The sequence below is a fragment of the Nelusetta ayraudi genome, unplaced genomic scaffold, assembly GCF_046127955.1.
Source record: "Nelusetta ayraudi isolate G7.1 ecotype Tasmania unplaced genomic scaffold, CSIRO-AGI_Nayr_v1 ptg000006l, whole genome shotgun sequence".
NCBI classification, from domain to species: domain Eukaryota; kingdom Metazoa; phylum Chordata; class Actinopteri; order Tetraodontiformes; family Monacanthidae; genus Nelusetta; species Nelusetta ayraudi.
This window is the reverse complement of record NW_027466056.1, coordinates 2,595,029-2,617,571: the sequence shown is the minus strand read 5'-3', so window position 1 is coordinate 2,617,571 and position 22,543 is coordinate 2,595,029. Positions and strand designations below refer to the sequence as shown.

Sequence of the window (22,543 nt, the reverse complement as noted above, 5' to 3'; positions counted from 1 at the left end):
AAAAAAGAGAAGAAGAAGCCGCAAAAAGACACGGCAGCGGCGATAAAGGCGACGGAAGCCTCGTAAAAACGTGCCAGAATGTTGCATCATTTCCTATGAAGGGAAAGAAGAAAAAACAACAGGCCAATTACAGCGAGAGAGATGTTCCCAGAATTCCACAGTCTGGGGTCACCGGAACCTGGGACACGCAAGATGCTGCACATTCCATAACCAGCAAGAGTGGTATTCTTATAATTCCACCTTTTTTTAAGAATTTGTTTTTCTTAGCGTGCCTCAGCGGAACCCTTGGTGCCATCACAGAGAGCCTGCAATCAAACGCCGGCCTTGTGGAAAGGAGAAGCAGCACAATCAAAGGGCGAGCTGAGGAAACATTAGGAAACAATTGGGCTGGTGAATTTTCGCGCAACCTTTAATTTGATCAGAGCTTCGTTATATAAATTTTTTTCCCGCCCCGTGCGGTCAAAAGAAATATGATTAAGGCACGGCAAAACCATTTGAAGCCGGCGGATTCCCGCAGGGAAAACTATTTTTAATCCTCGCTCTTTAACTCGGGAACCAAACGAAAAGACTCTTCCCTTCTGAAGAAGAAGAAGGAGAAAAAGAAGAAAAAAAGAGGAGAAAAGCTGCCTGCTACATCTGCCACCAATTTACCAGGCCAGCCCGCTCATGGTGGCCAGACGCCACCATGAGCCGGCGCTGAGCGGCAGCCGGCCATGTCTGCCACGACTCCTTGCCGCTGAAGGTCCGAGGCCTGGTGTGGCAAGGAGCCGACGGGAGAGGCGACAGGGCTGTAATTTGGAGCAGCTGCCATCTTTTAATCACCACCTTGATCTACGTCGCTAATTTGAGACGCGTCTCGTTTTGGAAGGCGTTGACCTGAAAAGGGATGATTGAATGCTGAAAAAAAATTTAAAAAAAAATAAATTGCGCTCCAAACGGTGCAGCGGTGTCAGAACTAAGGCCTGCTGCAATACCAAGGGTGACCAGCATGGCAGCAATTCAGGAGTGATAAACATAGAAGTACTTTTAATTCAAATTGAGTTGAGTTTCAATATTGTCCAAAGTTTCATTTTGGACTCGGTGTGGCTCCCTACAGGACGTGGCCCTTATAACAGTTTACTCCTTATTCGAGCGCAAGAGAAATATTGATTTGTGGCAATAAAAAAATTAAAAAATAAATAAAAATTTGTGAAATGGATGAAAAACAATTAGTGGGTTGAACTCAAAACTCAGTCTTTTCAATCCATCAACCCAAAGTGTGACTAGGTGAGCGTGCCGGGAAGTGATCCTGGTCCAGACCCTCCAGTTTTGATGACTCACCACCGTCTGGAAAAATAAAACCAGTGTTTATTCATTTTGTTTTTTGTTTTTTTTTTGTTTTTTTTTTTGCTTTACAGTGATGAAACTAACGAAAGAATGTGAGGTTCTGGTCACTCAAGCACCCAAAGCCCACAGAAATGATTCAGCTCTCGTCCAAAAGCGGAAGAACAGGTCCAGTGGTCTGGCGGTGTTGTGGTGTGTAACATCCTCCAAATGCTGTAAACACACACTGAGAGTGAGACGGTGGTCCAAATACTCTAACCAAAAAACTCCAGCGATTCAGGTTCCTTCCAGAGTCGCCCGACCCGGGTGAGGTTGCACTCGCACGCAAAGGTCCCCACATTCTCTGGATGGTGACTTCACAGTGTGTGTACGTGCGTGTGCATGTGTGTGTGTGTGTGTGTGTGTGTGTGTGTTCTATACAACTCTTGGGACGAACCACACCAGCCTCAGATTCCTTCTGCCGTTCCACACACTGTGACTCAGCTCGCCTTGGCCTTCTTTTGGTTCATCTGGGTTTGATTAACAACACACACACACACACAGACACACACACACACACACACACACACACACACACAAACACACACACACACACACACACACTAGATGTAACGGTGGCTTCCCATGAACCCAGCTACCCCTGGCAGACAGAATCCACTGGGACGATGTTCTTCTGCCTCTTCCTCCTTCTTCTCTTCACGGTCCTCCTTTGTTCTCCTCCCTTACCAACACTCTTCCAGGACTCTGATTTATTATTATTATTATTAGTTTCTTATTCTCTCTCTCTCGTGTGTGCCGTTGGTTTTGCGGCTTTTTTTTTGTTAAAAACATCTGTCACATCACCGCCGGGTGGTGAATAGCTGCAGGTATCCGGCCAGTTTCGCTTTGGTTCTTGTTAAGCGCTGAACAGTATAGGTTTTATTTGCAAAATTTAAAAAAATAAGAAAATAGCATCCTTCTGTGAAACTATACCATTCCTTTTATGTGTTGAAATCTAATAATCTAATAATGCTGATTTGTATTGATTGATTTTGGGGCCAGCAAGTATTGTCACATCGAGAGTGAGTCCACTTAAATCTGGATATCATACACAACTTTAAATACTGGGAAAACACATGACTGAAGAGCCGGGCGTCTTCCAGGACTGTGAGGTCTCTCCATCTCCTCCACCTGATCGAGCGCCAAAGGTTTCACACACTCAGGTGCGATACTATGTTGCCCTCCAGTGGTAAAGTTTGGGTACTGCCGTCTGTCGTTTCTGCCCATGAATCGGTTTCCGAACGCCTTCGGCTTCGTCGTAACATTAGTTTCTCAAAGAGCAACCTCACCAGCATTGCCGCCTGTCCAAACTTGAAAAAAGCCACCATAAAAGTTCTTCTGAGACAACATAGCCCACTCATCGGTGTCGTTTGGTTTCAAAGTGACGCAACGTCTCTGCCTCTAGAAACGAGGCTGTGGCAGGAGGTTCGTTATGTAGCGGTCACATTACAAAGATTATACATCTTTATGGTTTTTTGACTTAACTTTGAACCCATGACCACATTTCAGTCTGGAACACATTCACCACCTCATTTTATGGATAAATGATGGATCTGCTCTTAAAATACAAGAGTGCATTTCTTCATAATGAGTCCATTCAATAAAGACCAGAATTTCACTATATAACTGGTAATCTGAACCCTCATTTGTTTTGTGTTAAATGGACATTTTTATTTATTTATTTATAAAAGCTTTTTTTTTGAGTCATTTCAGTAAACACGTGACAACGTTTCTTTTTTTTCAATGCATTTATTACCACTTTCAGAGCCAGGAAGAACACTGGAATGTGCAAAGTGTGTCTTTTTTCTTTTTTTCATTTTCTTTTATTTTTTTTAAAACGTTCAGCCATGTTGACTGTCCCAACTGCATGTGAACCACAAGGGAGCATCAGCTTGAACCAGCTGCCGCTGAACGGCGATGAAGCCCGGTGCTTCAGTACTCCTCTCCTTCGTCATCCTCATTATCGGCGCTGTCAGTGCCCACCTCCTCGTAATCCTTCTCCAGGGCGGCCATGTCTTCTCTGGCCTCAGAGAACTCTCCTTCTTCCATCCCCTCTCCGACGTACCAGTGGACGAAGGCCCTCTTGGCGTACATCAGGTCGAACTTGTGGTCCAGGCGGGCCCAGGCCTCGGCGATGGCTGTGGTGTTGCTCAGCATGCACACGGCCCTCTGCACCTTGGCCAGGTCTCCTCCGGGAACCACGGTGGGAGGCTGGTAGTTGATGCCCACCTTGAAGCCTGTGGGACACCAGTCCACAAACTGGATGGTGCGCTTGGTCTTGATGGTGGCGATGGCCGAGTTGACGTCCTTGGGCACCACGTCGCCGCGGTACAGGAGGCAGCAGGCCATGTACTTGCCGTGACGGGGGTCGCACTTGACCATCTGATTGGCCGGCTCGAAGCAGGCGTTGGTGATCTCGGACACCGACAGCTGCTCGTGGTAGGCCTTCTCCGCTGAGATGACGGGGGCGTAGGTGGCCAGAGGGAAGTGGATTCGGGGGTAGGGCACCAGGTTGGTCTGGAACTCTGTCAGGTCCACGTTGAGGGCGCCGTCGAAGCGCAGGGAGGCGGTGATGGAGGAGACGATCTGGCCGATCAGCCTGTTGAGGTTGGTGTAGGTGGGACGCTCGATGTCCAGGTTCCTGCGGCAGATGTCGTAGATGGCCTCGTTGTCCACCATGAAGGCGCAGTCAGAGTGCTCCAGGGTGGTGTGGGTGGTCAGGATGGAGTTGTAGGGCTCCACCACAGCCGTGGACACCTGAGGAGCCGGATAGACGGCAAACTCCAGCTTGGACTTCTTGCCGTAGTCCACGGAGAGACGCTCCATCAGCAGAGAGGTGAAGCCAGAGCCAGTTCCTCCTCCGAAGGAGTGGAAGATGAGGAAGCCCTGGAGCCCCGTGCACTGGTCAGCCTGCACAAGAGTCACATAATTAGCCAAGGACATTCACAGATTAAAATCGTTCTACACGCTTAAGGATGTCGGACTCACCAGTTTGCGAGTCCTGTCAAGCACAAGATCGATTATCTCCTTGCCAATAGTGTAGTGACCACGAGCGTAGTTGTTGGCAGCGTCCTCCTTGCCTGAGATCAGCTGCTCAGGATGGAAGAGCTGGCGGTAGGTTCCTGAACGCACCTCATCTGAACAGCAAAGATGGAGAGATTAAACCATCTGTTGCCATCAATTTATTCCATTCCACCTGCTCTGAAAATGTATTTCTTACCGATGACTGTTGGTTCCAAGTCCACAAAAATGGCCCTGGGAACGTGTTTCCCGGCTCCGGTCTCACTGAAGAAGGTGTTGAAGGAGTCGTCGCCTCCTCCGATGGTCTTGTCGCTGGGCATCTGGCCGTCAGGCTGGATGCCGTGCTCCAGGCAGTACAGCTCCCAGCATGCATTGCCCATCTGGGCGCCAGCTTGGCCAACGTGGATAGAGATGCACTCACGCTGTGGAGAGGAAACGGGAATTACACATATTCGGGGGGAGGGGTGGGCACCGTGAAACAGACTTCCGGTCCCGCCCAAATAACGGGATTATGGGGGGGTGGGGGTGGGGGGGCTTGCAAAGGGCCCTTTTAAAAATAAATAAAATGAAGACAAATAATTTAACAAACAAAATAACTTATTTTTATTAAAAGATGATGGCGTTCACTGAAGGGGAGGGGGGGGACCTACGAGGCAACCGCAAGTTCGAAAATGCAACTTTCTGACACTTCGGATAGTTCATTCATTAAACAATGTTTTTAAATATTTCACACGGTAACTGCGCCCTACAAACGTAATAGCTACATCGTGAAATATACTGCTTAAAAAAAACTCTCTTGGGCGGGTCGCGCTGCTCAGACGCCATTTTCACTAACCGCCATGAGAAACTGCGTCACGAGGTCATTGTTCCAACAAGCGTGCAAAAATGAACTGAAAAAAACACTTCGGTAAACCTAAGTTGGTGGAAAAGCGTCACGTCGGTGACGCTAATCGAAAACGTCAACATAGAAGATTTTCCCTTGCGTACTCACCATGGTTTCGACAGTTATCCCCTCTGCACCGACTTTTACGACTCGGTTTCTGAAGGAACAGTGATGGGACGGAAGTGGGGCGGGTCCCATTTATATGTTTTCCGAAGAGGCGGGGCTTGGGTGACGATTTGAACGTATTTTAGGCGGGAGTGAACGTTAGCCCGCCGACGCGTTTAGGGACAATACGAACTATTTTAAATGTCTTATCTCCGACGTAATCGTGTTTTATGGTGTGCTTGATTATCATTTTGACGGCGGCTTGTGCGGATGAAAGTTCATGAAGCAGTTTGTGAGACCGAGGGTATTTTTTTTAAAGCACTGAAAAAAATAAACAAATACTAAACGAGTTGAACGGTTGATAAAACCGAACGTCGTGAAGGTGTCTTTGAAAGCAGCATAACTGAAACTAGGGAGATTATCGACATTATTTGGGCCAAAATACACGTCTCCTTGAAGTACACTGATATCTTGTGAATTAGACATTTCCATATTCTCTCTGTTAACACAAAATAACACAGACACCAGATCCACTTTTAGAGCTTTTATTAAAGGTTTGATCTGTGAATAAATATCTGGAACTGCCTGCAACACTCAGCAACCAAGCACTGTGAGCAGAAAGCAGCATAAATATAAATGAAGAAGAAAACAACACCAAACACGATACATTCAGAATACTTGTGTGGCGGCTGCAGACGAGAGCGACGACATCACTGCACCGCAGCCGAGTGGAGCTGCAGGCCGGGATCATTTTCAGGTCGGGGAAAACACAAACTTGACAATCAATAATCACCCGTTATTGCTGAATGATTGTTGAAACTCTTCTGCTGCTTGCTTTGTAGTGATGATGCTGTTCCACCCAGTTACTGTCAAATCACTCAAACTGGCTGAAATGATCCCTGACCTGAGCAATGAAACTACTTTTGGGTTCTGGCTTGGTAATTTGTTCAAGATGGAGGTCACCTGCTTCAGTTTGTACAGACACAACATTGAAAACTTTGCTACAAGCACACACACGCACACACAAAATCCCTCTGGTGATACTGAAAATCTGCACAAACTTTCAAGTATGAAAGATTATCTGCACAATAATCAGAAAACAGAACCAGAATTCACCACGTTCCAAAAAGCTCATTCAGTTATAAGAGTTTCAGCTCTGCTTTGTGTCCTCACGCGCACACAAACATACCATCATGTGGTACACCTGTGACAACGCACTCTATGCTTAAATATCTGATATTTAAGTAAATAAAAATAAATAGATCAGGAAAAAAAAACAAGTTTCAAATGTGTGTGTCAAAAGTGGACACTGTTCACGGAAAACTATTGACGCGATCAGCTGGTAAAAACTCCATGATTTTTTTTTACATCATTGTCGAGTCCAGACTGAAGCCATGGAGTCAAGTTGGCGACTATGTTTCCCAGACAGCACTGCTGCTGCTAGGAAGTCCAATGGAGTTGATTGTGAGTGCGTTTTGTGCGCCTTGAAAGGTTCATTCTGACATCAAGTCTGCGGCAAAGGCCTGATTTTTCAAAGGTGAGCTGTAATATTTAAAACAAATATTAAGAAAGAGAATTGTTTGGGGTTAAAAAAAAAAAAAAAAAATCAGATTTTTGCAACAAAACTTAAAAAAAACATCCACTTTCAGCTTCTGTTCATCTTTGGATATAAAAAAAAATAAAAATCAAAACATTCATTTTTCAAGTGTCAATTAACAATAATCCAGGGTGAATGTTTCCTCAGTGATCAATGACACACCTACAACTATAAATGTGTAGACTAGTTTACTGCATCAGCAACACACTCGCGCGCACCCACATCAATATACACTTCATCATAAATAGATACACATCACACACACACCAATCAGAGTATTGCGTGTTGCAATGCTTTTTCAGACTCCTGTTCCAACGTTCTGCTTCTCAGGGTTTTCAGAGTGAAATCTGATCATTTTTATCATTTCAGAGTCCCACCAACTGACCAGCCACAGTTGAATTTACCCAGAATCCAACTGGCAGCTCATTGCGGCGCCCTACAAAGCTACTAAACTGATGAGGGGTGGGGGTGGGGGTAAATACGGAACAAGTAAAATAAAAGCAGGAACATCGATATAGAAACCGACAACATCTAGTAAGACAACGAGGAGCTTTTCACTCTGGAGGGACTTTCGGCTGCTCGCTGCTGGAATGGATGTTGCGTCCCGAAACCTTCCCGACAGACGTTCCTCCTGCTCAGAGCGTCCTCCTCCACCTCAGTCACATGACCGTCAGAGCGCTTCCCATCCCTCCATCCCGTCCATCACAGCATCCCGTCCAGGTTCTTCTCCACGTTCTGCTTGTCCGTGGCCGGGTCTTGAGGGCTGTACTTGGTGTGGTAGTCACGCAGGATGGTGACCACGTCGTGGTGGCCGAAGTGGACCGCCTCGTCCATCGGCGTGTTGCCCCACCTGCGGACCAAATCGGAGTTCCAAGCCCAATTTCAGAGGAACCACCCCCCTCCACCCGGTATCTCAGCTTATGAGGTGCCCAATTCAATGGACTGATTTACTTGCGTCACTAATTATCAGAAAAACAAAACACTTGTTTGTTTGGATTCCTTAAGCAGAAGGAAAAGCTCTTTGATGCTTCAGGTTAGGTCACGTTCTAACATTTATACATCTTTACTTTAAGGCTTTTTGACTTAACTTAACCCATGAACCGATTTCTGTCTGTAACACAATTAGCTTTTTTATTCTGTGGATAAATGGTGGATTTGCTCTTTCAATACAAGAACACATATCTTCATTATGATTCCATTTAATGAATATCATAAACATTCCACGATGCTACTCATAATGTGATACCTATTCAATAATTTCACTCTGATCATTTCTTTTAGGTTAAAAAAAATTTGAATTTTTTTATAAAATAAATAAATAAATAAAAATCAGAGGAACTCCACCCCGCCCACCTGACATTCCTGTTCCTAAACGTCTCACCTGTCTTTGGGAACTGGGTTGACTTTGCAGGCCTCCAACAGGAATCGGACCACCTCGGCGTGTCCTGCAGCAGCACAACAAAACACCAAACACACACACACACACACACACACACACACACACACACACACACACACACACACACACACACACACACACACACACACACACACACACACACACACACACCTGCATGTCAGCATGTCACACTAACACACAAACCTGGACGCCCAAAACGAATGGGAGTTTGTAACCTTCAGCGGCTGCTACGTGGAGCGCCGTCCTGGAGTCGTAGTCCCTCTGCTCCATGTCCATGGAGGACAGCGCAAACCTGCCCGGCGGAATCACAACGGTAGGCGTCGACTACGCGGCACAAACATGCAACTCTGTGGGCGCCATTGTGTCAGTGTGTGGGTGTGTACCTCCTCAGCGCCGAGACGTCTCCGGTGTAGGCGGCGAACAGGAGGTTGATCACCGACTTCACCTGAAAGAGAAGCAGAGATTGAAAAGTGCAGCAGAGGAAGGAAGCAGAGAGACGCAGAAATCTGAAGGTCCTTACACAAAAAACTGATGCAAAAATGAGAATTGTTTTGACCGGGGAATTTTCCCTGTACACACAAAGCGCAAGGCAAATATGCGTATAAAATTCACAAAGCAAATAAAGTTCGCCGCTCTTTCAGTCGCGCCAAAGGAGAAACAATGGAGCCGACCACATCCTCAAGTGGATGATGTCCTGGTGATGGTTGGATTAAAAAAGAAAAGAAAAAGAAAAGAGGTCTCTGGGTTCACCCAATATTGTTCTTGAGAAATTTTGCCAGTACTTTAAAACGTTCATCGGACAATTTGAAGGACCGCTTCATCGACTGGCTCTACGTTTGCAGAGGGAGAGAACAAACTACAGAGAGCCGATTGATCCGGAACAGTGGTCAACAGTCTGAGTTAAGATAATAATATCAGGCTAATAGGCCATATTCTATTTTAGTAATGAATGAAACCAAGTCCCGTTGTCTAGTAATTAGTTAAAGATAGCTTCCAGTGTTGCTCATAGAATTACATGGGACAGTAATTACTCCTGCAGATGAATGATAAACCTCTCGGTCATGATGAATGAGTGTGGACTAGGGCTGATGCAGCCAGGAAACTTTTGATGTGACGTCATTGACACCAACATCATTTTGATTGGTCAGAGGTCGAGCCAGTCGCCTTTTCGCCTCCACAAAAGTACTAAAAAAAAACTCTGTGGATATTCGCTGCTGGGGTAGAAGGTTGCATTGACTTTAAGAGTTTTTTTTTTAATTATTCGCCTCACAAATTTGTGCAAGGACCTTAAGTGTAATACAATGTATTCGCCACTAGATGGAGCCATGTCTTGTGAAAGCAGCAGCAGGAGGAGGATGCGTTCTGACAGTGTTCTGAACCTAAAAATATTGAAAATAAACACTGAACACTGAAAATGAAATACATAAATAATACAATAAAAAAATAAGAATTTAAAAAATATAAAAAAAACACACAGATTTCATATCAGCGACTCCCTATAAGTTGATGAAGAGCGTGTGAGGACAAAAAAGGGGGAGGAGCCTCACCCTCTGGTCTCCTCCCTCGCGCCGAGGATCCAGTTTCTTGGCAAAGTGTCGCAGGTTGTCGTAGTTGTGGAAGTTGCAGAGGGAAACCAGATCCTGGAGGAAGATCAAAGATATCTCAGGGATGAAAAAGAAAAAGAAAAAAAAAGAAAACACTTCCTGTTTAGGAGGAGGAGGAGGAGGATGAGGGGGCGGCCTTTACCGTGCAGAACTGGATGCCTCTGACGCTGTTGCCCAGCTTGTCCAGCGGCGGCGACCAGCACATGATGCCCATCACGTTGGGCACCACCAGCAGGATGCCGCCGGCCACGCCCGACTTGGCCGGGAGGCCCACCTGGAAGAGGCGGAGCCGAGCGTGAGTAACAAAAATGGGGGAAAGGAGGACGAGTCAAAACCAAACGAACAGCGACACTCACGTGGAAGGCGAACTGTCCCGAGAAGTCGTACATGCCGCAGGAGTGCATGAGGCTGAGCGTGTTGCGCACTGACTCAGGGCTCAGCACACGCTCACCCGTGATGGGGCAGAAGCCGCCGTTGGCCAGCGTGGCCGCCATGACGCTGGCGCTCTCGCAGGTCACCTCGATGGAGCACAGCTGGCGGCGGTGAAGGTGGCGAAGGCAGAAAAAAACAGAGCCAGTCAACGCAATGAGTAGAGCAGTGTTTTCCCAATCACTGTGCGGCGGAGTTAGTGACAGCTGTGCTGGGAAAATTGATCCAATTTCACTTCAGGGGTGTCAAGCTCAAATACACAACAGGGCCAACATTTCAAACTTGTACAAAGTCTCGGGCCAACGTTGATATTTTTTGAAAGAAATCTTTGTCCAGACAGAGCAGTGAACCTTTTTATATGCACCCAAACAAGTTTGGCTTCAACACTGAATATGGAACAAGTAAAGCTTAATACTACACATTAAATAACTTCATATTGCTCACAGGCAAAATTGAATTTCATCTTAAAAAAACTCATCAAAATAAATAAAATATAAATGAAAATCGTACTTTTTATTTGCGGCCTTCTGAAATAAATTTCAACAGCTACCTTTTTCCACGGGTTGATAATAAATTTAACATAAAATAACAATAATAAACCAATGAAGTCATATTAATAATGTCCTACAATGAATGTCCTGTCTTGATTGACGTGCCAAAATAACAGCAGAGCATTCTGGGATTTGTAGTATTAGCAGTACATGTGCTGTATAATAGTGGTGGGGCAGCTCTGGCGGTTATTCCGTATTTACTCGCAGACCAATTATAATGACACTGCAGGCCAGAGTTTGACACTTATGACTTAATTGGTCTAAGAAAAACAATAACATGGTTATCTCTATCTATTTGTGTATTTATCGTTTGTTTCTCTTTTTCTCATTAGTAATTTAGTTCACTATGCAATTTAATGTCTTTGACGGTATTGTATCGTGTTGGAATTTGCTCCCCTGTTTTTGGTTGGTGGTGTGCCATGGGATTTCTTTGGTCAATTCAAAATGTGCTGTGGCTCTAGAAATGATTGAAAAGAGGGATAGATAGATAGATAGATAGATAGATAGATACTTTATTGATCTCCAGGAGAAATTTGCGATTGTTATGAAGAGAGAAGGAGCTTTTGACAGCTTTGGTAGGAACTGCAGGCAGACAGAAGTGCAGCATCTAGAAATGTGTACCTGGAAGTAGAAGTCCAGGATGGACGTCATGTCGGTGCCCTCCGGGAAACACTGCAGGGAAGACAGAAGGAGGGGGAGAGTCACGGTGAAGTAATTGCGCGGCGTGAAGGGAAAAAACAGCGGCGAGCGAGAGGACGCGGAGCCAGCACTCACCTTCTTCTCCTTCAGGTAGTAGCCGATGGCGAAGTTCCTGTCGCCTGACTCGCGCTCCGACTGGAACCTGGGATGTTGGGGAGGGACACGCCCGCTCAGCACGTAGCCAATCAACTCACAGGATTTACCCATAAGCTAAAATTGATGTGCGATAGAACACAGGTCATGTGTCGCTGCACTCACGTGGCGTTGCTGAAGCCCACGTATTCATTTCCAGCCAGTTTGTTCATGAAGTCCATCACCTGCAGGGGGCAGCAGCGAGATGTAAAAACTCAGAAATAGCCTGCGCATTATAAACACTTGGAATTTGACTATTTCGTTCTGAGAAAGAAAATAATATTAGATAATAAACACGGACAGAAAACTCTACAAACAATCTAGACCGTAAGTATTGTTGCTGGCATTAAAATCGGGATTCAGAGAAGCAGAACTCACGTAGTCGAACTTCTCGGCGTTGCTCGCTCCTTGCTGCAATTGACAGAAACAAGCGACGTTACTTTTCCCACCACCGCCGGCGCAGGAGGCGGCACCAGCGAGCAGCTACTGACAGCCTGAGCTACCGCTCACCACGTTAGTGGTATGAGTCGTGCCGCTACCGTGTTAGCGCAGAGCTAACTGATGCGTCAGTCATGTGACCAATCAGACCCAAACCATGGCGAGTGACGTTACAGACTAGCTGGTGATGGGTGTTAAAGGGGAGGAGGGGGTGGGTGGGGGGGTCGGGGGGGTGGGTGAAGGAGACGGATCGGCCACTAGGGGGAGACTACGCACAGCTCCACGCGTGGCTGTTTTTTTTTCCTACTGATCATCGGTCTTTACTGCCGAGGGTTAAAGTTCAGACTGGGGAGAATGGGGGACGTTCACGCTGCGAGCAACATGACAACCGACACGAGGAGCACACGTCTCAGTTTCAGCGGCCAATCAAAGCTCTGGATGCAAACGACATCATCAGTGTAAAATGACGGCACCTTGTTTTATGAAATGCTCCGGCTTACTGTCAGCACAGAATGGATTACAGAGAGGTTGCTGTTTCCTTTGGGTATTGGTACATTTCATAAGTAGCATATTTAGCAAAGCGAGGCATGTTTTGCCCAGTGTTTACAGCCTTGTGCTAAAAGTGAGACTTTGTTAGACGTTCCACATGTTAGGAAGGGGACAAATAAAGAAGTCTGTCTGAGGTGTGGTCTCTAACCTGAGAGTTATCAGTGTCCTTTATGATGTCACAAAGGGACAGTTTTTTCTAGCTCTGGTAGGATAGACAGGATAGAGGTTAGCCTGTGAATCTGTAAAATTTGGGAAATAGGACGACTCCCCCCCCATCTTTGTCATAAGATGATGAAAAATGAAAGCGATGGTCACAGTTTTCCCAAATGTCTGAATCTGTCTCAATGACACCAAAAAAAAAAGAATCTAGAATGCTTACATGGACTTTTCATTTCAAGTGTTTGTCAGTTTAAGATAAAAATAAATAAATAATATAGTTGTCATAGTACAATGTAAACACAAGATTCAGTCCTTCAGACATGCAGCTTGCAGCGTGAAACCATGTTATGGCAAAGAGAGGGTTGTAAATCAAATCGAATGACGGAATCCGTTGAAATCTGAGTGTTTGAAATATGAAAATATGTTTGAAATGAAAAAAAAAGAAAAAGAAAAAAGAAACAGAGATAAATAAAACAAAGAATCCCTCCTCTGGAGAAGAATGGAGGATGACGCATTAAAACCAGAGTTGGAGATTTTTTTTGTACTGTTTATAATCCAGACGTATAAACAGTGTGTAGAGGGATGTGGGTGAAACATTCTTAGAACAGGTACATGAAGCCTAAAAAAAGAACAACAACTGCTTTTTATTCACAGATCCAGACATAAATAAAAAAGAGGGGAAACAAGTAATTAAAAAAGGGGACAATTACCAAAACGCCATTGACCTGTGGCAGTGGTCATAATGTCCCAAAGATCCTAATGCTGCAAAATATGCGACAACACATAAAACCACACAACGAGCCTTCAAAAAGGTACATTTGCAAATCAGAGTGCATTCAGAGGGAAGTGGTGTGGGGGAGGGGCATGCAGAGGGGTGGGGTGGAAAGGGCGGGGCAAATGGGAACCACAGATTTAGAGCTTGGCAGCGATTGGCTGCCGTCGGGGGAAGGGGGGGGGGATTGGTCGAGGAGCTGAGCCGGAACAACAGGGGGGGCTGGAAACACCAACTTCCTGTTTGATTATTTATATTAAACAAATACAATAATGTTAAACAAAGCAGTCGTCCCTGGGCGAAGTTTACACACACGCACACAGACTGCGGTCAAGTAAAAGAAAAAAAGAGATGTCCATGTTCTGCCATGTTACATATAGAGATGTACAAAAACATTAACAACACTGATTTGCAGCTGTTTGTGACCCAGTTGGAACTAAAATCCCAGTCTGGTTTTCACTCTGAACTTCCATTCAGGTGGAAAAGCAGCAAGTCTGAGGTCTGAACTGAGCTGCTGGCGAGAAACCATCTTATTATTTCAGGAACGAGCCACTTCCTGTGTGCGTTCTCTCCAGATCATGTGACAGTGATCAACACCGGCGCCGTTCTGCTGGAGGAAAAAAAAAAAAAAAAAAAAAAAAATCTTCTCAGCGCTCTCGCCGTGTTCCGCTTTTTACCACCAGGGGGCGTCTGCACGCTTCGGGAAACGTCTGGCTCAGGTGACCCGACTAAACAGGAAGTGATGCCGCTTCCAACCAAATCCCCTCTCAGCGCGATTATCTAGAACCTTAATCTCCTCATATTCTCTAATCTGGCCGGAAACACTCACTCAGGATTATTACAACTCTATTTTTTTCCCGCTCGGGATGAAACTTTTTTTCCCCCCCAGACTGTCTGAACGCAGCCCTTAAAGTCGAATAGACGGAAATATCTGGACGGGGTGTTTAAAGAAAATCTGCTACACAGCAACGCGAGGTTAAAAACAGCAAAGTTTGAGAAGTGCTGCTTTTACCTTGATGAGGGATGTGCAGACGATGGCGCCGGCGTTCACCATGGGGTTGTGCGGCTTGTCTGCGAGAAAAACAAACAACACATGACACGAGCTGGTCAGAGCTGTGAGCGCGATTTTAACACGCAACCAATGCACGTGTTCGGCGCCTCCCTCACCGTCCTCGTTGAGGAAGAGTTTGTTGAAGCGCAGGCCGCTGGGCTCCTTGCCGATGAAGCGGTGCACGTACTCGGTGCCGTGGTCGTGCACGGCCACGGCGTACTTGAGCGGCTTGACGCACGACTGCAGGCAGAAGGGCACCTTGGTGTCGCCCACCGTGTGTCTGAGGGGACGGACAGACAGCCAGAGAGACAGACATGTTGGCTGGTCGCATGACATTAGCTGGGAAGATAATCTGTAAGTGTCGTCAATCTTTTAAGGTCCAGTGTGTAAAATTTGGCTCGATTTATGATTTTTATATCAGTAAAAGCTTAATATACTGCCCATGAATACATTAATTAAAGTGTACACTCACAGTATGATAAAAGTAATTTGGTTTTCCTACCCACAGAACCGTTCTCATATATATATATATATATATATGTATATATATATATACATATATATATATATATGTATATATATATATATATATATATATATATATATATATATATATATATATATATGTATGTATATAAGAATATACATTGAGCAAGGGTGTTAATCCTAGTTAGCTGCCATCTTGCACCACCATTTGTTTAGAAAGCCTGGTATTGAAAAGGTCCAGTGTGTAAATTTTACACTGATTTATAATTACCGGAAGCCTGGTGTGGACAATCCAAATCGCCTGACAGCGCGTTTCATATTTAGATTCTACATTTATTGTTGGTGTATTTAAATAAACCAACCAAGAAGAAGGTGGACGAGGTATCCAGATTTGCGCACGAACGCAACCGTAGCTCACTGGCAAGGACGGGAGAGGGAGGGTGAGAGGGTGAGTGCTGCAATCTAAAATGTAACCATCTGATGTCGCTGTGTTGTCTTAAAATCTCTAAATATTACACACCAAACTTTTAAATACCAGGCTTCCTTAAAGATTTTACACACTAGACCTTTAATACGGATCTTTAATGGATCTAATAGTCTTCCAGGCGTGACGACAAGATTAGCGCCATCGTACCTCTGGCCGTCGACGGTGCACAGGGCCACGGCCCAGAGGTCGGGGCTGAAGCGGGCCAGCTGGGGGATGTAGTCGGCCACCTGCGGCGGGGGGAAGCAAACAAGCGTCAGTCGTTTATCAGACTTGCTTTTTTCTAATAGGAAGCGTGCTGGTGCTGTTGTGGTGGCGGTGGTCGGCGGCCACTCGCCTGCCCTCCGGGCATAGTCTTGGCATTGTCATAGAGGTCGTCGATGTGCGCGCAGAAGGACTGGAAGTCCGGGATGACAAACTTCTTGCGGAAGGCCTGCGTGAGCAGCACGATGTTGCTCTGGACGCACCTGGGGGGGGGGCGAGGGAAAGCACAGCTGCGTGAGCAACGCCGACCGCCACTTCCTGGTAACGGCCTGATTAAGCAGCTCAGATGGTGATCATGTGATGGATAACGAGGCGGCGGTCGCAGTGGCGGCCGTGGCAGCGGGTGTCGGAGTGCCGCCAGATTTGCAGCGCTGCACCGCAAACCCCAACGTCTAATCCCTGCAGCACGCAAAACACACACACACACACACACACACACACACACGCACACGCACACACACACACACACCGCCCACTCACACGCGCACTTCCTCGCTATAAATAAGCCTTGAGATGTGTCGGACGCCAGCCAGGAGGGGGTGGCGGTGGGGGTTTAGGTTCCTCGTTGGGCTGACAGATTGCCATGTGGCGGTGCTGCCGTGGCGGCAGTTAGTATATGACGGATCGGGCGCCATATTTGGACTCAGAGGGGGAGGGGACAGCGGGGGTGGTGGTGGTTGCACCTGTCTCCAAACAGCTCGGAACACGTTTTGATGAGAAAAAAAAACAATGTCAGTCAGTAGGGCTTCTTCGGCGGGTGAAATAAAAAGGTGCCTCCAGAGGGGGGCGCTGTGTGCGACGAGGGTTTGGGGGGGTTAACATGGCGCTAGCATCCGTTAGCGTCACTGAAGCACTGCCCGCCATTAGATGCTGCTGAAGTGCAAACCGATGGCGATGAATAATTGAGACCACCCCCTTCAGCAGCAAGGTCACGCCCACTCTGACCGCCATTAATAATTCTATACCAAGGGGTTAAAAAAAAAGAAGAAAAAAAAATACACCAGTTTTCCATGACCTACTTTTTGAAGAGGTGGCGGTCCAGTGCTCCGTCCGAGGTGGTCTTCACCGTCAACTTCAGCATCTCCATGCACTCCTTCAGCCGGGGGTCACCTGTGCGAAGCCCTGTGGCCTTGAGGGCCTGAGGGGAGGGGAAGGGGGTGGAGCTGCGATTAGCGGGGCCTGATAACAACAGAAGAAGAGTCTGATGATCTCAAGCCGGTGCACTCACCGTGGTGAACTTGTGCGCCGGGATCTTCTCCTGGCCCTCGGCGATGGTGTAGAAGAGCAGGTCTTCCAGACTGGGCAGAATGCCCGCCTTCCTTCTCCTGCAAGGAGGTGGGGAGGTGGCAAACAGAGACAAACAGAGTGAGGAGAGCGCCCTCATGTGGTGTGGGGGACAAAGTGCAGCCAGAGAGCGCAGAGAAGAAGGACAAGGAGAAGGAGGAGGGGAAGGAGGAACTGCGAGTCAGCGGAGGAGGCTGGAGATAAAGTGACCTTAGACCAGCGGGGCATCAGCGGTGCTGCTGTGAGGCCGCTGGGAGGAGCCACCTGAACACCAACCAGGAAGTGAAACTGACCCTGAATCTCATTAAAAATTTCTCTCTAGTGAAGTGTTGAATGTGTCCATCACTTTCATCCATCTGTAATCCTGCAATTTCCAGCCATACAATTCTATTTTTTCTTTTTGGATTTTCTTTTTGGGCCAAATTATATAATCCTAATCTGAGACTGGCTGGTGTTCTGGCGGTGGCGCAGGAGGAGGAGGAGGAGTTAGTAGCGAACCCGGGACGATCAGCTCACAGCAGCTGCTCCGCTGTTCATTCATGTCAACAGTGATACGGGAGGAGGTATTTAAAGCTCTGCGTTGCCCCGCAATGCATTGTGGGACACCGGCCTCCGCGCACTGAGCCGTCATGACTAAAGGCAAAAAAATCTCCTAGTGAGCAACCAAGTCAGTTTCAAATGTCAAACAGGAAGTAGGGGGAGACAAAGGAACCTGGTTAGCTCAGACACAGGAAGGCTGAAAAATAGAATTATAGAATTAAAGGAATTGTTTTTCTGCTCCCCTGTTGAAGTAAATGTAATGATTTTGTTTCGTTACATTTACTTCAGTGGGAAAATCGACCATAGGCAAAACAATCAGGGAGAAACGCTGGAATATCAGGACGTGTTTGGTTAATACTGTATATTTTCAGCTTCTATTTAGTACAAACAGGTGAAAAAAGTTCAGGTCTAATCGGAATTGGCGAGTGAGTGAGTGAGTGAGTGAGTGGGTGAGGGATGGGGTTTCAAAGGCAAGCCGCCAGGACGAAGGGAGGTTGCACTTCCTGCCTTTTGCTCAGAAAAAAACCCAAAAACCTCTAGGTCTACAGGGAGGCGGACGGAGAGAGAGAGACAGAGAGTTACAGTAACACTGGAACTGAAATGAACCGAATAGTAAAAAAAATAAATACTTACAAACGCAAAGCAAGCAGATCAACAACATGGAGAGAAAGAGAGAGAGAGAGAGAGAGAGAGAGAGAGAGAGAGAGAGAGAGAGAGAAGGTACAGAGGGAACAACTGCATTAGTGACACAATAAAGCACATTTCACAACATAGCACCACACAGACAGAACAGAAAATTTTAAAACAGTCAAAAACAGATTCAGTCAGTGAAAACACTGACGCTGTCAATGTGAAACACAATAAAATCAATATAGAATTTTATGACGAGACATTTTCCTGCTGACAACTTCAAGCTGCATTTATCTTTCACTCGTGTTCTTATTCGCGAGACGAGACTTGCCACTCCTCTTCTGGGAGAATCAGCTGCAGGTCTGAGGAACATCTGCTCCGGCTCATTAATCCACTCGTTAGCGGGCTGGACTGTGTGTGAGTGTGTGTGTGTGTGTGTGTGTTGGGTCAGGTGACTCGGCCTCGGCCGAGCTCTCTCATGCCTTGGTTGTTAAAGCAAAGACGTCTCTTGTCAAGCGGCACTCATGGCGTATCGATCCCGCTGGTTCAGCCCCTCTGGTCGGCCGTGAGTGGATGAAGTCGTCCTCAGACTGGATCGATGGCGGCCGGCTGGGTTCAGAGGGGGGCGGGGCTAAGGCGGGAGAGCGCCTTGAAATCAATCTGTTGCCTGTGTGACTCGTGGCTCTCCAGGAGGCCGAGCCGAGCCGGGCGCCGTGCCAGTGAGCGGGCTTTCAGCGCTGCGGCTGAATCCCGCCCACGGTGGCGCCGCCGTGCACACGTTTAACCCCTCATCCATCTCCAGGTGGCCCCGGCACACCCTCGACCCCTGCTGATTATCACATCCCCTCACGCTGCAGCGGGCCCAGTTCTACTGGGTTTGATGTGAGTGGGCAGAGCCTGCAGCTGTGAGTGGGAAACCAACACCGCTTCAGTCCATCGCAGTCGTGCATTTATTAAATTGTCAACAAAACACAGCGAGCACAAAAAAAAAAAAAACTATCGGCCGAGTTGTTTCTCCGACATGTAACCGGCAATTTAAAAAAAATAAAAATAAAAATCTCACAATCACAGCGGGAGGCAGGCGATATCTTCCTTGCGTCGCACAATCCAGGGACCTTTTGTGTTTTGTTTACTAAAAATAAACCCATGTTGTGAGATGAATCCATCCCCACCACCCCCTCCGACCCTAAAGGTGACCACAGGACCAACAGGCCCGATGCAAACAGAGGATGAAGACGTCTGAGTCTGAGAGAGCGTTAAAGGAGGAATCCGAGATGCACTATGACCTCAGGGGCGTGTTTTCATTGCCTTGCCTCGCCACGGTACCGTACGGTGTCAGGGTGTTTGCACTGGCCGCTACACGGTTGTAGGGGGCGCTGTTTTGGTACCTCTATCGTTAAGGGGCCAAGCGAGTCGAAGCGAGTTTAGTGGTGACGTAGCGACGAGCAGGGCACTGATTGGCTCAGTGCCATCGTCAATGTCCGCCAACCCCTTCGTGAATACAAGTAGCTACTATTGATGTTGTACGAATACATTTATATGTGTATACATGTTTTGAAAGCAGCCATTTCTTTGTCTTTTGGGGAGGGGCGGGCGAACCAGGCATGCCCGCAACGTCGCGAGTGTGTTCAACCATATTCGCAAAAACGACGAGCTCCTCCCTGCATCACTTTAGGGTTTACAAGCCTGTCGGTTAGTTCCCAAACACTGAACTCCACCACCACAATTAGCCCCTAGGGGGCGACGCGGGGATGAGCGTCGCAGAGCGTTTTAGCAAATTGTCCGTGAACGGATACAAACAGGAGGGCGGCGCTCAGGGGGCAATGAGGCAGGGTTGCTTTTTTCCTTTTTTTTTTTTTTTTTAAAAGCTGTCGTGGAAATTCTCCAAAGAGACGGCACAGGCTGGTGCAACAGCTGCTCTCCGTGCCAGGCAGCACACACACACACAAAATAAATTGTGCTAGCTGCACTTTTCTGGTCCTGAGGTTCCCACCCTGAGCTTTCAGATGTTGAAGAACCTGGTCAGCTCCCAGCCTGAGCTGGAACACACAGAATGTTCAATCTGTTCGATACGAGGAAAACCCTGCCAAGGCCTCTTTTTTTTAACGCCTGAATAAGTGAACCCTTGCTGAAGGGTCTGGTATTGAATAAGCCGGAGAGACGTCAGAGGGTTTTCAGTGCAACTGGAGACGTTTGTCAATGCGTGGAGACTAAGTTTTCTTTGAGCAGCTCCAGAAATGGACAAATCGACCGCAGCAACCTCTCGGTGTCTCCGCTCGCCCTGCAGCCGCACAAAATAACACATCGTGATGGTGGTCGCTGAATGTTGATGTGATCATAAAAGCTGCTCGCTCCATCAAACCCCAGGCACGACGACGGATACTTTCATCACCTCTAGATGCAGTGATGTGTGACCTTCAGCAGGCGGTGCATCAGCATTAAAGAGATATCCATCTTGTGCGATGCGCCGATGACGTTCATGAATAGGCTGTTTAAGAAAATAAAAAACAGGAGCAGGTGGATGTTCGTGTCTTTACCGTGCACGGCTGCAGAGCTAGTCACGACCTGCACACGGAATGCGCCCATTAACGGCCGCGTTATCATTTATTGACGTCGCTTATCTTTACGATGACGACACTGAAAATCAAATTAGCGACACTCGCCGCTACCGATGCGATGCCATGCATTTAAAACGGCGGGTGTTGTTTGGCCACTTAGTCGTATTCGCCCTGGTTGCAAGCTGCGGGTGGCTACCGTGAGCCAGTCCGTTCTTTCACCCTGATGTAGCCGTGTCAAGCCGGTTTCGCAACCAAGAGCTAGCGAGGGGAATGTAATCACGCTAGTTAGCCTTTTCGAGGCTAAAGTTAGGATTTAGAAACGCGTCAATTTAACGTGACTCGCTTCAAAATGTGAACTAGTGGACAGAAAACTTACTTTTCCCCCCTACAGACGTAACATTGAGAGCCACTCTTTAATTCGGCTACCATTTTGTAGGTGAATATACATTGGTTTTGATTTAAAAAAATGTTTGATTAAAAACATTAAAGGTGGCAACGGGTTGCCGCGGCCATACGAATTGCTAAATTAAGCTCGACGTTTTCCACACCGGGTTTGGCGCCCCGAGGAGCTAGCGGCTAGCTGGTAGCACCGGGTCACGCATCACCTCCCCTCAGGCGAGCGCTACTCACTTTTCGGATTCCTTGGCGGCATCGCTGTGGCCGTCTCCCTTGGAACAGAAGCCTCTCACGCCGGCGCGTCTGGCGGCGGGACGCGGCGGGGCACTCCAGCCGCTAAACACCGCCCGTCCCGCCGGGGACCACCTGGCATCCGGTGCGCCGCCGCCGCCGGTGCTGAAGCAGGCGGAGGCTGCAGGTGGTGCCGCCGCCTTGAGTCTACCTGCCAGCGGACGCTTCAGCTGCGTGTGGAATAAGTCCTTGAGCGCAACCGTGGACCGAAGATGTAACATTTCAATCCCGTCGGAGAAAGAAATGGGGGGGGGATATGTGTGGATGTCGAAGCGAGGGGGAGGAGGAGATGCAGAATAATAAGAAGAACAAGAGCAATAAGACGGGAATGGATGGAGAGTGTGTCGGCTTTTCGCTCGAGTAACGGTCTGTCTCCCGGTGACTCAACCACCGCGGAGACGGAAAATTCCTTAGTGGACACAACCTACCATCGGCACGGCGGCCCTTCCAATTGGCAAGTTGGCGGAGCATAGCTGTACCCGATTGGCTAAGAGGGGTGACTGTCATCAAACCGTCTCGCCCTTTGTTTTGATCTGCTGCGGGTCGTGTTTTAAATCATTTATGGCGATTAGGACTCGAAAAAATGATCCGATGTTCCACAAGAAATTATGAAACGGTTTGTTGCTTATGTACAATACACATATACTAACTGAGGTGCGCTTTAAAATGTATATATTACTTCACTCATCTGTTATTTCATTGATATCATTATTACACTGGCCATCAAGAATAATGAGCATGCTTATTATCCCTTCAAATTATTCATTTAAGTATTCAATAATAAAATAAATAAATAAACAAAAGTTAAAAATTAATTACAGAAATTACAAATTACAAA

At 47.1% G+C, this 22,543-nt stretch overlaps 2 protein-coding genes across 3 annotated transcripts; both read right to left on the bottom strand.

The window, feature by feature from the left end:
- Positions 1-3,184: 3,184 nt before the first annotated feature.
- Positions 3,185-5,479, bottom strand: LOC142880999 (tubulin alpha-1C chain-like). The gene is made up of 4 exons (XM_076015026.1): positions 5,375-5,479; positions 4,583-4,805; positions 4,351-4,499; positions 3,185-4,272 (listed from the first exon to the last, which is right to left on the bottom strand). The coding sequence occupies exons 1-4, from the start codon at positions 5,462-5,464 to the stop codon at positions 3,295-3,297; spliced, it is 1,440 nt and encodes a 479-aa protein (XP_075871141.1). The 5' UTR covers positions 5,465-5,479; the 3' UTR covers positions 3,185-3,294.
- A 421-nt stretch (positions 5,480-5,900) lies between these two features.
- LOC142880987 (glutaminase kidney isoform, mitochondrial-like) lies at positions 5,901-22,106 on the bottom strand. 2 transcript variants are annotated; one of them, XM_076015008.1, is made up of 18 exons: positions 21,649-22,106; positions 17,235-17,331; positions 17,026-17,144; positions 16,080-16,209; positions 15,893-15,972; positions 14,889-15,052; positions 14,734-14,792; positions 12,182-12,214; positions 11,930-11,988; positions 11,747-11,813; positions 11,594-11,644; positions 10,349-10,525; positions 10,135-10,266; positions 9,936-10,028; positions 8,772-8,833; positions 8,604-8,680; positions 8,350-8,413; positions 5,901-7,818 (listed from the first exon to the last, which is right to left on the bottom strand). In XM_076015008.1, the coding sequence occupies exons 1-18, from the start codon at positions 21,924-21,926 to the stop codon at positions 7,671-7,673; spliced, it is 1,890 nt and encodes a 629-aa protein (XP_075871123.1). In that variant the 5' UTR covers positions 21,927-22,106; the 3' UTR covers positions 5,901-7,670. The 2 variants fall into 2 exon arrangements, with proteins under 2 accessions (XP_075871123.1, XP_075871132.1); XM_076015017.1 differs by having other exon boundaries at positions 17,235-17,325.
- Positions 22,107-22,543: the final 437 nt, after the last annotated feature.